This window comes from Thalassophryne amazonica, chromosome 9 (assembly GCF_902500255.1).
Source record: "Thalassophryne amazonica chromosome 9, fThaAma1.1, whole genome shotgun sequence".
Lineage (NCBI taxonomy): Eukaryota > Metazoa > Chordata > Actinopteri > Batrachoidiformes > Batrachoididae > Thalassophryne > Thalassophryne amazonica.
Genome location: NC_047111.1, coordinates 13,447,691 through 13,464,265, shown reverse-complemented (window position 1 = coordinate 13,464,265; position 16,575 = coordinate 13,447,691). Strand labels below are relative to the sequence as shown.

At 49.1% G+C, this 16,575-nt stretch overlaps 1 protein-coding gene across 1 annotated transcript; it reads left to right on the top strand.

Moving 5' to 3' along the window:
- Positions 1–14,838: 14,838 nt before the first annotated feature.
- Positions 14,839–15,881, top strand: LOC117517459 (olfactory receptor 56A5-like). Its single transcript, XM_034178481.1, has one exon. The coding sequence runs from the start codon at positions 14,943–14,945 to the stop codon at positions 15,879–15,881; it is 939 nt and encodes a 312-aa protein (XP_034034372.1). The 5' UTR covers positions 14,839–14,942.
- The last annotated feature ends 694 nt before the right edge of the window (positions 15,882–16,575 follow it).

Sequence of the window (16,575 nt, the reverse complement as noted above, 5' to 3'; positions counted from 1 at the left end):
ATGCTTCTGATCAGCAACACTTTAGTTTCTTCTGGGGACCCGTTCAATTTGATGAATACTTTGCAGTTTGTAGTCCATGTGTTTAGAATTTTTTTGTGTTTTCTCAAGTATCGTGCCTTCTTTTCTATATCTGTGTTGTGTTTAGTGAGATGCTCATTTAAGTAAACAATGGATCCTTTAAATTTATATCCTTGTTTGAGCAGAGTTGTTTTGTCTTTCCTGTTAACAAACCTCATGATGACTGTAGGTTTGTCTGCTGAATTCTTTCTGGGTAACGGGTGATACGCTTCAATAGTGTTTATATCCAGATCGATCCCCTTTGTTTGGAGAAAAGCAGCAACTTGTTGGTCTGTGGAGCGTTCGTCTTGCTCATCGGGCTTCCCCCTGTTACCAGAAACTGCTGCCCGAGCATACGATCTGGGTCTGATGTAGAGCCCAGATACAACAACATGGTTTATTAGCATGTACTGCTCCGTCTCAGTCACCCTCCTTTCCAATGACGCGATACGTTTGTCCTTCTGCTCGATAAGGTCTCTCAGGTCCTTAACTTCCTTTACAAGTGCCAGGATCTCCTTTTGCTGAGTTTTTACGGCACCAACCTCCTCCATGAGAATATCCAGAACCTTCTTAATATCCTCCAAATCCTTTGTGCTTTCTTTGGCCCCATTCTCACTGTCTTATTTAATAGCTGTTTGTTGTGCAACAGCTGTTAGCATTTAGCTGTTAGCCAACACCAGGCTGGCTTAGCCTAGCCTGCAACATTCCGGCTTCCTTGTGGGGCTGGCAGGCCAACTGCTGATGTTAACTGAGGCCTCAAACAAGCCGCAATGATTCGCGGGCCCGGCTGGTGTCTCCAGCGGCCGAGGGCTGGTGACGACCTCCGACGAGCTGCAGGGCTGATGGCGGCCTCCCACAAGCTGTGGGCTGATGGCGGCCTCCCTCAAGCTGCAGTCCCGGCTAGGCCTCCGGCGAGCTGCGGGCTGATGGCGGCCTCCCTCGAACTGCGGTCCTGGCTGGGGCCTCCAGCAAGCTGTGGGGTGATGGCAGCCTCCCTCTAGCTGCGGTCCCGGCTGGGGCCTCGGGCTGTTGGCGGCCTCCAGTGAGCTGCGGGCTGTCGTCGGCCTCCAGCGAGCTGCGGGCTGTCGGTGGCCTCCAGCAACCTGCGGGCTGTTGGCGGCCTCCTTTGAGCCGCGGTCCCGGCTGGGGCCTCCAGCGAGCTGCGGGGTGATGGCGGCCTCCATCTAGCCGCGATCCCGGCTGGGGCCTCAGGCAAGCTGTGGGCTGATTGCGGCCTCGCTCTAGCTGCGGTCCTGACTGGGGCCTCCGGCAAGCTGCTGGCTGTTGGCATCCACCGATGTGCCCGGTCCTGGTTGGGGCCTTCGATGGGCCGTGGACTCTGATCGAAGCTGTACAATGGTACGGCTGTCTGCCCAAATGCCAACCGTCCACTCACACTGCTCGCTCTGCTGCTCACACTGCTCGCTCTGTATGTAAGGTAATATAACATTTGCTCACATGTTCCTCTGCTTTCATGTGGATGTGCTGTGCACATTATACTTCACTTTTCTGTAATTCTGGTCTTGTACTTGTCTTACGCAGCCTGAGCAGCCTTTACTCTTGTTACTTAATCCACTTGGCTATTCTTGCTATGTATGCTGTATAATATCTCTAGCTCATTAATCATGGGAGGCAGCCCACCAAGGAGGAAAATTCTGATGACAAATCCGGGTAGGTGGGACCAGATAGCCAAGTCGGCAACCCACATAGACGATGGACAAAACCAATTTTAACAATGTCTCCACATTAGACAGATCCAGTCTGGCAGGGCCCACTGTCCAGAAGACGCATTGGTAAATGGTAAATGGACTGCATTTATATAGCACTTTTCCATCTGCATCAGATGCTCAAAGTGCTTTACAATAATGCTTCACATTCATCCCAAGGTGCTCACGACACACCAGGAGCAACTAGGGAATTAAGGACCTTGCCCAAGGGCACTTAGTGGTTTTCCAGTCAGGCTGGGATTTGAACCAAGGATTCTCTGGTCTGAAGCCCAACGCTTAACCACTAGACCATCACCTACCCTTCCGAGCGGTGGGCAAGCTCCATTGGCTTGTACGGGCAGTTGGACAGTCCTGCCCCCATGTAGTCTTCTGCAAAAACAGCTGGTGTGCTGTTGGATTCCTGGGTCCTTTGCTTTGGGCTTGTCAACCTAGCATGTAGAAACTGGATTTGGCAGATTACACGGAGGAAGCTAATAGGTTCAATGGACAGAAAGGTGATTCCCAGCAATGCATTGTAGAAAATAAAGAGCATGGCAGAACACGTTGGAAGTCACAGCCATCCACTGCACCCAACTCCATCTCCAGCTGCCTTGACCATGCCTTGCTGCTGGACTCAGATGGTTTATGGGTGACAGAGTGAGGTCGACATGATGCGCAACTCTTCCTCACTTTAAACTAAGTCATCGCCCAAGTCACTTATCATCCACCCCATCCCACCTTATTTTTACTTACAAAGTCCTGCGGCGACAGGCGAGCGATGAAGTGGCAGGTGTGCAGCCATAGCCACAGACCTGCACATAGTTGGCTCAGGCCATAGGGTCGTTCTTCTCTGACAGGAGCAGCAGTGAAGTTCGGCAGCCCCGTGAGTGACTGAGTTCAGGAATGCACTGCTCACCTCCACAGTATGCGGATGAGACTAGAAAAGGTGCCCTAAACACTACCTGCTCCACCTCTCCCCAGCCAGCAAACTGCAGTTGACAGGGACCCTATTGCAGCGGTCGAAACGCAAAGAAGAAGATGAGGATTGTTCCACTCACCCTTGGTACTTCAAATGTGCGTACCCTGCTTGACAAGCTGAATGTGGAGAGGCCAGAGAGGACAACACCTCTGATCAGCAAGGAACTGGCCAGATACAATGTGGATATTTCAGTGGTGAGTGATGCCCGATTGGCATGGGAAGGCGAGATGTGTGAAAGGGATTCTGACTGCACTTTCTTTTGTTCAGGTCGAGGAAATGAAGAGAAACGTGAGATTGTTGTTGGTTTTGCAGTGAAAACAGCTCTTGTCACCAAGTTGACTGGGATTCACAAGGGAGTAAATGACAGGCTCATGACCACAAAACTCCCCATACAGGGTGGTAGAAAGCATCTCACCATTGTCAGTGTTTATGCTCCAACCATGACCAACCCAGAATACGTGAAGACCAAGTTCTACAAGGATCTTCACACTGTCATTACCACTGTTCCAAAGGCAGACAAGCTTGACATTGTTCTTGGTGACTTCAATGCTAGAGTGGGCTCTGACAACACTGACTGGGATGGAGTGGGCAAGAGAAATAGCAATGGACTGCTACTACTCCAAATCTATGCCGACCACGAACTCTTGATGTACCCTCATTCCAAGCATTGGCATCTAATCAACTACGTCTTGGTCAGGAGGCAGGACAAGCAGGATATGTGTATGACCAAATCTATGTGCAGTGCAGAATGCTGGACAGATCATTGCCTCATAGTCTCCAACCAAGCTCAACATCTAAATCCAACCCAAGAGATACCCTCAAGGTCTGAAAGCTCCTAAACGACTAAATGTTGCCAAGTTCAAGAACAACATCAAGGAGTCTTTTGTGGAGATGCTGACAGAACGTCTGGAATCCACCATGTGGAAGCAGACTGGAAGGCATCAGGGAGCTGATCAAAAAAAAAAAACCTGCAATGAAATTCACCAGCTCCTGGTGAGAATCACCATCGTCACAAGGCCTATCTCAACAACCCCAAGTGCACATCAAAGAAGGATGTGTACAACAGCATACACAGAACTGGACAACAGAAACTCCGCCACATGCAGGATACATGGCTGAGCAACAAAGCCACTGAGATCCAGGGAAAGGCATGACATGAAAAACCTCTACACTTCCTTGAAGGAAGTGTACAGTCCAACATCGTCAGGCTCCAGGTGCTGTCTCGATCCCAGCAGAGGTCTACAAGGAATGTGACACGGTTTTGACCGAAAAACTTCATCAGGTGTTTCTGCTCATGTGGCATCAAGAAACCATCTCGCAGGAGTTTGAAGATGCCTCCATCATACACCTGTATAAGACAAGGGAAACCTGCAGGCCTGTGGCAACCACATAGGGATATCCTTGCTTTCCACTGCAGGCAAAATACTTGCCTGCTCAACTGTCTCAAAGCCACCTTGATCAGGGACTCCTACCAGAGAGCCAGTGTGGATTCTGGAAAGAGCGCGCAACAGTAGACATGGTGTTCACTGTCAGGCAGCTACAAGAGAAATGTCAGGAACAGAACTCTGAACTAATCTCCACCTAGGCTGACCTTTGATACTGTTAGTAGGGAAGGTCTGTGGAAGATCATGGCCAAGTATGGATGCCCACAGAAGTTCATCTCCATGGTGAGACAATTCCATGATAGAATGCAGGCAACAGTCCAGGACAACAGTGAGAAATCTGAGCCATTTTCAGTCTCCAATGGTGTCAAACAGGGCTGTGTAGTGGCACCATCACTGACAGATGCCTTCAGAGATGGTGATGCTGGAATCGGTGTCAAGTACCACACACATGGCAAGCTATTCAACCTCAATTTTTTTGAAACGTGTTGCAGGCAACCATTTCAAAATGAGCTAATATTTGCACAAAACAAGGTTTATCAGTTTGAACATCAAATATCTTGTCTTTGTGGTGTATTCAATTGAATATAGGTAGAAGAGGATTTGCAAATCATTTTATTCTGTTTTTATTTACATTTTACACAACGTCCTAACCAGTGGATTTGGGGTTGTTTCAAGGTAAAAACAAAAGTCGTCAAAAACAGCCAATTATACCTTGGACCCCAGAGGATTAAGGGAGTGTTGGAGTTAAACTCAGTTCAAGGAAAAATTACTTCATTTTCTTTTTTTTTCATGAATGTAGAGTGTTGTGTAGGGGCGGTGGACAAGTAGTTATTGCACTTGTTTCAGTGCTGAATGTTCCCGGTTCAAATCCCATCCCTGCCAGATTTCTCCATGAACTCTGGAGTTGCGTCAGGAAGGGCATGTGGCATAAAACCTGTCCCAGTTAAACATGCAGATCTAACTTGGATTTGCTGTGGCGACCCCGAGTGAAAACACGGGAATAGCTGAAGGGTCTTACTTACTATAAGAGTTTTGTGAATGATGAATGTTGCAGACTGCTGTGAGGTGAAAAAATGTTGACTGGTTTAACTCAGTACTAACTCTCTTTGTGAGTCAATCAAGGTAACCTAGGATAGATGTCAGCACCCTTCTCACTCCCATCGGTTGAGGCTAGGAGGCACTACAGCTACATTCAGCCAGGACAACTGGAAAATCTCGACTCCGTCTGCTATCTCGGTTCAGTTGGTGAAACAAGCTTCAGGACACTTTCCAGCTGTATACATGTTTGTGAACTCAGCACATGTTGATGAGAAGTTGAGCGAAGTTGAATAAAGTTGCATCAGGCAAAAAACAATGACATCATTCTGATGCAATGCCTTCAGCTGGACACCAACAGTCGTGCTGCTCATCAACCTGATAAAACCAGCTGGTCCACCTGGAAATCTTCATATCAGCAGAGGTAAGATGACACACACACACAGACACAGTGCCATGATGTGTGTTGGGGAAAGTGTAAGACACGGACCCACACCAGGGGGCGTAAATGAACGGACAATAGAGACGCAAATAAATACAATTTAATACTGCAAAAGTGCACAACAGGTCAAAATACTGCTTTTAGTCTGTCAATCAAAGTTCCACAAAAGGTGACATGTGGGCAGGCCCGAGGGTAGGAGACACCTACCCAGAGAAGAGCCGGGACCCACAAGGTTCCACCGCCAATGGAGACCTGCAATACACCGACGCCGCCAAGTCCTGAGTCCCCAGGTGGCCACTGCCTCCAGCTGTCAGATCCGGTACTGCTGGCAGGAAAAACAAACACGTTACGGTGGGTGTGGGTGTACACCCAGCAACAGTCAGCAAGTTCAGTTCCTCTCCTGAGGGAAAAATCCACCACTCCCAGAAAACAGGAACACTGAAAACGTGCAGTACCAACAGTATACTTAAAGATAAGAGAAGTGAGGAGTGGAAATGCCAACTCCCTCCAACTTCCACAAACCCAGCTCCAAGCTGCAAGTATACCAAAGGTTACAACTGCAAAAATCAGAAGCAGTAAATGTGCGAATGGCACAAATCGGCTGAGTAGGTTACCTGTCGGGTAAGCTGATAACTCGGCAGGGTTCTGATGATTCTCCCAGGCTTTTATGGTGATGATGTGATGATGGTTGATGACTGACAGCTGTCAGCTTAGGTGCTTCTGGTGCTCCTGCGAGGCGACTGCGCCCTCTGGTGCCTGAAGCCCAACATCAGGCAGGGCACCCTCTGGTGTTGGGCCAGCAGTACCTCCTCTTCGGGCGTCCCACACAACAGGACCCCCCCCCCCTCAACGGGCGCCTCCTGGTGCCTGACCAGGCTTGTCGGGATGTCACTGGTAGAACTCTGCCAGGAAGGCTGGATCCAGGATGAAGCTCCTCTTCACCCAGGAGCGTTCTTCAGGTCCATAACCCTCCCAGTCCACCAGATATTGGAGGCCCTGACCCCTCCGGCGAACATCAAGGACTGAAACTGCCTGCTGCTTGCTCATTGAAACAATAAAATCAAACCTAGACAATGGAGGGGCTGTAGGAGCTATTTTTTTTAGATCTCTGTAAGGCATTTGACACCGTTAGCCATACCATACTACTGTCGAAATTAACACAATATAAACTGTCTTCAAATACTTTGGCCTGAATTAAGTCCTATCTGTCCGACCATTCTCAGTGTGTCCGCATCAATAACATCAGTTCATCTATAGAAAATATCCATTTTGGTTTACCACAAGGCTCTAATATCGGCCCTCTCCTTTTGTCACTCTATATAAACGACCTTCCATCTGTGTGCGAAGATGTACACGTCCAGATGTACGCAGATGACATGGTCGTTTATGCCTGGGGGAAGGATGCAGAACAGGTAGCCAATAAACTCACCGTAGCCATGGAGAAGGTAGCCAGCTGGCTACATGACTCATGCCTCACTCTAAACACAAAGAAAACTGCCACAATGTATTTCACTAATAAATGCAAAAAGTCACCCTTTCCCAATATTACAGTAAATGGAGAAACAATTCAGAATGTGACAGAGTACAAATATTTAGGTATCATGTTAGACCCCACACTCACTTTCAAAAAACACGCTAAACAACTGTGTCAAAGCCTCAAATACAATATTAAAACTTTTAAATGCATCAGAAACTCCCTCACACAAGAAGCTGCACAAATCTTCTTTAATGCCATGATAATGTCCCGTGTTTACTATTGCATAAGCTGCTGGTCCCAGGCAGGAAAAACTACCCTTAGGCCATTAGAATCACTTCACAAGCAAGCCCTAAAAGTACTGGACAGGAAACCAAGACAATACCATCATTGCTATATCCTAGAAAAACATGGACTCCTCAATTCTGATAATATCCAGAGATTTGCCTCAATTCGCCTGGTCTTCAGAATCTTAAATAACTCTGCACCTGCACCACTTAAGGACTTTGTTCACTACACATCCACAGCCACCACCAGAGCCACACAAGCCTCCACCAGGGGGCAGTGTGCCATCCCAAAGTGCAAAACTTCATTTGTACAAACTGCTTTTTCTTATAATGCCATAAAAGAATGGAATAATCTTCCAAACGAATTAAAACATCAGACAAGCTATAACACTTTCACAGCAGAGCTTAAACAGTGGCTAGGGAACAACCAAACCTGCCAGCACTAATATTATTGTGTAGAAGTGGTTATTTGTTATTTATGTCCTGATATAAAATGATAGATATATTAGGTAGGTCATTATGTATTTATTTATTGATTTTTTAAAGATAAGGACTTGTTTGTAATTGCAATCATTGTTGAAATGTATAATTTATATTGTATACGAGGTCTGTCAATAAAGTAACGGTCCTTTTTATTTTTGTCAAAAACTATATGGATTTCATTCATATGTTTTTACGTCAGACATGCTTGAACCCTCGTGCGCATGCGTGAGTTTTTCCACGCCTGTCGGTGATGTCATTTGCCTGTGAGCACGCCTTGGGAAGGAGTGGTCCCGCCCCCTTGTCGGATTTTCATTGTCTGGAAATGGCGGAATGAAAAGGACTTTTTTCCCATCAGAATTGGCACCTGGAAACCATTCGAAAAATTTATCTGGCTTTCGGTGAAAATTTTACGGGCTTCACAGAGAATAAGGTCTGTTACTACAGCTTTAAGGACCCCTTTAAGGACGCTCGGTGCGCCGCGCTCTGAGCTGCGATGACGAGGCACAAGCCACCGGACCATTTCTAAACGGATGGCTCTGTGGATGTGAGACCGTCGTGTGCTCTTTCTCTGGTTATCACAAGAGCTGGACATCAGCCATTTTCCAGCAGATTTCACTTTTAACAAGAGATTTTGTCATGGAAAGCCGCGCGGAGGCTTCGCGCGTAAAGACCGATTCGCTTTGTAAGCGAGACAAAGGAACACCTCCGTTTCGGCGTGTCAGAGGACAAGTTTGGACATGTCTATCTCGGCTTTCAATGCTTACCAGTCCAGTAAGTATCAGTGAAATTGTGGAGAGCTGGACATGTCCAAACTTGTCCTCTGACACGCCGAAACGGAGGTGTTCCTTTGTCTCGCTTCCAAAGCGAATTGGTCGTGATGCGCAAACCCTCTGCGCGGCTTTCCATGACAAAATCTCTTGTTAAAAGTGAAATCTGCCAGAAAATGGCTGATGTCCAGCTCTTGTGATAACCAGAGAAAGAGCACACAACGGTCTCATATCTGTTGTGAAAGTGTCGTGACACGGACAACAATATCCACAGAGCCATCCGTTTAGAAATGGTCCGGTGGCTTGTGCCTCGTCGTCGCAGCTTGGAGCACGGTGTGCCGAGCGTCCTTAAAGGGGTCCTTAAAGCTGTAGTAACAGACCTTATTCTCTGTGAAGCCCGTAAAATTTTCACCGGAAGTCAGATAAATTTTTCGAATGTTTTCCAGGTGCCAGTCTCTAACAGCTTCTGAAAAAATTCTGATGGAAAAAAAGTCCTTTTCATTCCACCATTTCCAGACAATGAAAATCCGATGAGGGGGCGGGACCACTCCTTCCCAAGGCGTGCTCACAGGCGAGTGACATCACCGACAGGCGTGGAAAAACTCACGCATGTGCACGAGGGTTCAAGCATGTCTGACGTAAAACATATGAATGAAATCCATATAGTTTTTGAAAAAAATAAAAAGGACCGTTACTTTATTGACAGACCTCATATGTGGGTGGTTCTGTGGTGGCGGAATTACGACGACCGGAAAATCTGGCTATATTTTGGCTGAGATTGTAGTTCCGTTGCCATGGAATCGCCCATGTGTGAAAGTTGGAGCGGTTGTGGGAGTGTGTGTGTCTGACAGTGTCAGACTGTATGTGTGGTATTGTTTGATTGAGTATTCTTTCACTGTATTTTATTATGTAATGGGGACTGCAGATGGAAACTAGCTATTTAGCTATAATCTGGTACAGATCATCTTTGTCTTTATGAGCTTAATGTCTCTGTACATTGTCCCTTTTCAAATAAAGGCTAAGATAAGATAAGATAAGGAGCCTGTGGACTGTCCACGCAGGCTCGCCATTGATGATGTGGGCAGGAGGCTGCGCTGGTCCAGGGAGGCAGAGGTCTGAGGTGTGGTACGGCTTTATTTTGGACACGTGAAATACAGGGTGTATCCGCAGTGAAGCTGGGAGTTTCAGCTTCACTGCGGCTGGACAGTTGACCTTGATGATTGTGTATGGTCCGATGTACCTGTCCGTGAGTTTAGGCGAATCCGTATGCAGAGGTATATTCCTGGTTGAAAGCCAAACATCCTGCCCGGGCTGGTATGCGGGGGCCGGGGTACGTCGGCGGTCTGCATGGCTCTTCGCCCTTGTCCGGGCTTTCAGAAGGGCAGAGCGGGCTGTTTGCCACACCCGACGGCACCTTCTGAAGTGGGCCTGGACCGAGGGGACCCCAACCTCTCCCTCCACAGTTGGAAACAATGGGGGCTGGTACCCCAAACACACCACGAATGGGGAGAGGCCGGTCGCCGATGATATTTGGCCGTTATGGGCGTACTCGATCCAGGCCAGATGTTGACTCCAGGCAGTCAGGTGCGCAGAGGTTACACACCTTAAGGCCTGCTCCAGATCTTGGTTAGCCGCTCTGCTTGTCCATTAGTCTGTGGGTGGTACCCGGACGAGAGGCTCACGGTGGCCCCCAGTTCCCTACAGAAACTCCTCCAGACTTGCGAGGAGAACTGGACCACGGTCTGAGACGATATTCGTGGGGATACCATGCAGACGCATGACGTGGTGGACCAGGTCGTCTGCAGTCTCCTGGGCCGTCGGGAGCTTCGGGAGGGCCACGGAGTGGGCCACCTTGGAGAACCGGTCCACTATCGTCAAGATGGTCATCATACCCTGGGACGCAGGGAGACACGTGACGAAGTCCAGGCCTATATGGGACCAGGGGCATCGAGGCACCGGCAACGGCTGGAGCCCCTGGCGCAGGTGGTGCAGGCCCGGACATACTCCCAGACATCGGTTTCCAGTGATGCCCACCAGAAACGCTGCCGGACCACTGCCATGGTTCTTCGCACCCCTGGATGGCAGGAGAGCTTGGAACCGTGACAGAAGTCCAGGATTGCAGCTCTTGCGTCTGGTGGGACATACAGTCTGTTTGATGGTCCACCACCGGGGTCCGGGTGTCACGTCAGGGCCTCCCTGACAGTGATCTCTACATCCCACGTAAAGGTGGCGACGATAGTGGACTCCGGGATGATGGTGTCAGGTGGATCTGACAGCTCTGTTCTGACTTCCTCTTCATGCACCCGGGACAGTGCGTCAGGCCATTGGTTTTTGGTCCCGGGGCAGTATGTGATCCGGAAGTCAAAACGACCAAAGAACAGTGACCAACGGGCTTGCCTTGGGTTTAGACGCTTAGCAGACCGGATGTACTCCAGGTCCCGATGGTCAGTGAAAACCGTGAATGGTACCACAGCTCCCTCCAACAAGTGTCTCCACTCCTCCAGGGCCTCTTTCACCACCAGGAGCTCCCGATTGCCGACGTCATAGTTCTGTTCTGCTGGGGTTAACATGCGGGAAAAATAGGCACAAGGGTGGAGGACCTTATCGGACTCCCCGCTCTGGGACAGCACGGCTCCTATCCCTGAGTCAGAGGCATCCACTTCAACAACAAACTGGCGGCTAGGATCGGGCTGCACCAGAACTGGCGCAGTCGAAAACCGGCGTTTCAACTCCCTAAACACGGCTTCGCATCGATCCGACCAGATGAAGGGGACTTTTTGGGAGGTCAGGGCTGTCAGGGGACCAACCACCTGACTGTAGCCCTTGATGAACCTCCTATAGAAATTCGCGAAGCCGAGGAACTGTTGCAGCTTCCTACGGCTTGCCGGTTGGGGCCAATCTCTCACCGCTGCAACCTTGGCCGGATCGGGTGTGACGGAGTTGGAGGAGATGATGAACCCCAGGAAGGACAAAGAAGTACGGTGGAACTCGCACTTCTCACCCTTCACAAACAGCCGGTTCTCCAACAACCGCTGCAGGACCTGACGTACATGCTTCACATGGGTCTCAGGATACAGGGAGAAGATGAGGATATCGTCCAGGTATACGAAGATGAACCGATGCAGGAAGTCCCGCAAGAAGTCATATACCAAAGCTTGGAACGTCGCGGGGGCGTTAGTGAGGCCGAACGGCATGACCAGGTACTCAAAGTGACCTAACGGGGTGTTAAATGCCGTTTTCCATTCGTCTCCCTTACGGATCCGAACCAGGTGATACGCATTCCTAAAATCCAACTTGGTGAACATTTTGGCTCCATGCAGGGGCGTGAACACTGAATCCAACAGAGGCAACGGGTATCGATTGCGAACCGTAATCTCATTCAGCCCTCTGTAATCAATGCATGGACGGAGTCCGCCGTCCCTCTTGCCCACAAAAAAGAAACCAGCATCTAACGGGGAGGAAGAGTTCCGGATTAACCCGGCAGCTAAAGAGTCCCGGATGTAGGTCTCCATTGATTCGCGCTCAGGGCGTGAGAGGTTGTGCAATCTGCTGGACGGATACTCAGCGCCCCGAATCAAATCAATGGTGCAATCATACGGTCTGTGTGGGGGTAGCGTGAGTGCCAGATCTTTGCTGAAAACGTCAGCAAGATCGTGGTACTCAGCCGGCACCGTCGTAAGATTGGGGGGAACAAGGACCTCCTCTTTAGCAATTGCACAGGGTGGGGCCGAGGATCTTAAGCACTCCCAGTGGCAGGTTTCGCTCCATTGAGCCACAACCCCAGTCGGCCAATCGATCCAGGGATTGTACTTACTCATCCATGGATAACCCAAAATGATTCTGGAGGTAGAAGGTGTTACAAAAAACACAATCTCCTTCCTGTGATTCCCAGACACCACCAGTGTTAAGGGCTGTGTCTGGTGTGTGATTAATGGAAGAAGGGTGCCATCTAGTGCCCGTACCATCAAAGGTGAAGGAAGGGCCACTAGAGGGAGCCCTACTTCCTTAACCCATCTACTTTCAAGCAGATTCCATTCTGACCCTGTGTCGATGAGTGTTGGGGCATGAAGGGTTAAATCCCCACAGAGGATCATAACTGGGACTCGTGCAAATTTTCGTGCATTCCCCGCGTGTGTGTTATGACCCACCCTTAGCCCAGTCTCTAAAGGCGAGTGTTGGTGCTTTGACCGCTTGGGGCAGTTCTTCTACAAATGCTCACTCGAGCCGTAGATAACACACTCTCCGCAGGCTAGCCTCCTTTGTCTGTTTACTGATCTCATTTTGGCCCTGCTCGTTTCCATAGCAACGTCAGCAGGAGGAGCTGTTGTCACGTGGAGCGCTCTGGCTTTGGAGCGTGGAGAAGGCGACGCTGATTTGGTCCCGGAAGGGGGAGGGACAGCTTGTGCCCGGCCATGTCCTTCGTCTCACTCCCGTCGACGTTCTTCTATTCGGTTGTCTAACCGTATAACGAGGTCAATAAGCCTGTCTAATTCCCGCGGCTCATCCTTAGCCACCAGGTGCTCCTTAAGGACCGGAGACAGTCCATTTACAAAGGCGGCGCGGAGCGCTACCGTATTCCGGCCGGCTCTCGCTGCCGCGACGCGGAAGTCGACGGCATACTCAGCGGCGCTCCAACGCCCCTGTCGTATCGACAGCAGCACATTTGAAGCAGTTTCGCCTCGATTCGGGTGATCAAACACCTGTCTGAACTCCCTCACAACCCAGTGTATGTCGTTAGAAGCCGTGAACTCTGTTCCCAAAGCGCCATAGCCCAGGCGCGTGCCTCACCTCGAAGCAAATTAATGACATAAGCCACTCGGCTGGAGTCTGACACGTACATTACGGGACGTTGTGCGAAGACAAGCGAGCACTGCATTAAGAAGTCCGCACACGTCTCAACACAACCTCCGTACGGCTCCAGGGGGCTAATGTATGCTTCAGGGGACGGGGGGGGGGGGGGGGGGGTTTGTTGAACGACCACTGGAGGGTCTCTGTTCAGCAACAGGTCCGCAGGAGGAGGAGTGGCAGCCGCGCCCTGTGCTCGCGCTTCCACCTGAACGGTGAGAGCCTCCATCCTACGATCGAGCAGTATGTTCTGCTCGGTCACCAAATCCAGCCGAGCAGTGAGGGTGGTTAATATTTGCTGCAACTCACCCAACCTGCCTCCTGCTGGAGCCTGTGCACCTTGCGTCTCCATTGACTGTTCAACGATTGGTATGTGCCCCTCGGAATCCATGACGGTGGCCGAGATATCCTGTTGGGGAAAGTGTAAGACACGGACCCACACCAGGGGGCGTAAATGAACGGACAATAGAGATGCCAATAAATACAATTTAATACTGCAAAAGTGCACAACAGGTCAAAATACTGCTTTTAGTCTGTCAATCAAAGTTCCACAAAAGGTGACATGTGGGCAGGCCCGAGGGTAGGAGACACCTATCCAGAGAAGAGCCAGGACCCACAAGGTTCCACCGCCAACGGAGACCTGCAATATACCGGAGCCGCCAAGTCCTGAGTCCCCAGGTGGCCACTGCCACCTGCCTATCAAATCCGGTACTGCTTGCAGGAAAAACAAACAGGTTACGGTGGGTGTGTGTGTACACCCAGCAACAGTCAGCAAAAGTTCAGTTCCTCTCCTGAGGGAAAAATCCACCACTCCCAGAAAACAGGAACACTGAAAACGTGCAGTACCAACAGTTTACTTAAAGATAAGAGAAGTGAGGAGTGGAAACGCCAACTCCCTCCAACTTCCACAAACCCAGCTCCAAGCTGCGAGTATACCAAAGGTTACGACTGCAAAAATCAGAAGCAGTAAATGTGCGAACGGCACAAAGCGGCTGAGTAGGTTACCTGTCGGGTAAGCTGATAACTCGGCAGGGTTCTGATGATTCTCCCAGGCTTTTATGGTGATGATGTGATGATGGTTGATGACTGACAGCTGTCAGCTCAGGTGTTCCTGGTGCTCCTGCGAGGTGACTGCGCCCTCTGGTGCCTGAAGCCCGACATCAGGCAGGGCGCCCTCTGGTGTTGGGCCAGCAGTACCTCCTCTTCGGCCGGCCCACACAACGTGTGCTGATCTGATGATGTTTTGTCCCACTTTCCTGCCCAACCAGCCACCCAGCTCAGTGATTTAATTTCTTTTATTTGTGTTTTGTGCCTGCATTTCTTGTCTTTTGTATTCATGCAGTCAGGTTGTAGTTTTTTCCAACTTGTGTGGGTTTAAATATTCCACATTTCTTTGTTGCATCACAGTGTCTGTGTTTGGTTCCAGCTCTGTTCTCCTCTCAGTCAAATTTTCTTTCTGTGACTTTCTCCGGGATCGTCTCCATGGAGAACCAGACTTTCAATACAGATATGCTGAATCTTGAAGGGTTAAAGGTCAGCCCAGAGGCTTCTATTCCTGTCTTCACCTTCCTCCTCCTCACCTACATCTTCATCATGGTGTCCAACATCAGCCTGTTCATCCTGATCTCCTTGGAGAAGAGCCTCCATCAGCCCATGTATCTGCTCTTCTGTAATATGATTGTTAACGATGTCTTTGAAGCAACAGCCATCATTCCACCTTTACTGAGTCAGATTTTTGTTCCCATCATGGATCGTTACATTCACTACGTAAACTGTGTCATTCAGGCCTTTTTTGCTCATTTTCATGCATGTGCTACTCACACTGTGCTCATGATCATGGCCTTCGATCGATTTGTGGCCATTTGTAAGCCCCTGAGATACTCCATCATCATGACCAACAGGATGGTGGTGAAGCTGTCTGTGTCGGCCTGGATGCTGCCTGTTGCTATGGTATCCATCCTGCTGGGCCTCTCCATCCATCTGTCACGCTGCAGGCAGGTTATCTTTAACCCGTTCTGTGATAATGCCTCTTTGTTCAAACTGTCATGTGAAAGTGTCCTTATCAATCAAATCTACGGTCTCGGCTACACTGTGGTTCTGCTGGGCTCATCTATCGGCATCGTCACACTCACCTACTTGAAAATCGCAGCAGTGTGTTTAAGCCAGAGGAACAAAGTCCTGAACAGCCGGGCACTACAGACTTGTGCATCTCACCTGACTTTGTATCTCGTCTTGCTGGTGGTGGGTATCGTTAACATTACCCTGCATCGTTTCCCCGGCTTATCGGACCAACAGAAGATAGCTTCCGTCTTGTTGCATGTGATCCCTCCTGCTCTTGATCCTGGGATTTATGGGCTGCAAATCCAAATGGTCAGACAAAAATTATTATCATATTTAAGAGTCCTGAAAGACAACATGTAACGTAAAATAAAAATGTTAAGTTTAATATGTCAGATGAATTTGCTTACAGTTAGTTCACACGAAAAGGTTGATGAAGGCCGAGCCTTTTTGTTTACTTTTTTCTTACTTTTGGTTCATCGAACTTCTGTTGGACCTTTTGAGCCAAACTTCATCGTCAGGTGTTCATTTAAATTTAATTATATAACATCAAATCACAACACAAGGCATATCACAAAGGTAAACTCTAATCTTACCAACCCCCCTGAGCAAGCATGTCGGCGACAGTCATGGAGAAAAACGCCGTCTTGCATTTTTTTTTTTAATAAAGAAACCTCAAACAGATCAGATACCAAGGAATGAGCCACTGCTTTGGACAGACGCAAGGTAATAGAAAGCTCTGTGGCCTGCTGACTTCTTTTTATCCTTAGGGACACAGTAATTCTACATCCTGAGAACACAGGACATGGGCCAGTTGCTAAGGTTTAATTATGTCGACCAGATAGGATGGAGTCAGTCCGTGAAGGATTTTCTATGTTAATTAAAAAAACCTTAAAATCTGACCTCACAGGGACAGGAACCCAGTGTAGGACGGCCAGCATTGGGCTAATAAGGTCAAACTTTCTGCTCCTTGTCATAATTCCAGCAGCAGCATTTTGAACCAGTTGGAGACCTCTAATGCTGGACTGCGGTAAGACAGAGACATTGTAGTAATCCA

Excerpts from the sequence above, each read along its gene's own strand:
- LOC117517459 (XM_034178481.1), top strand. The coding sequence starts at position 14,943 with ATGGAGAACCAGACTTTCAATACAGATATGCTGAATCTTGAAGGGTTA.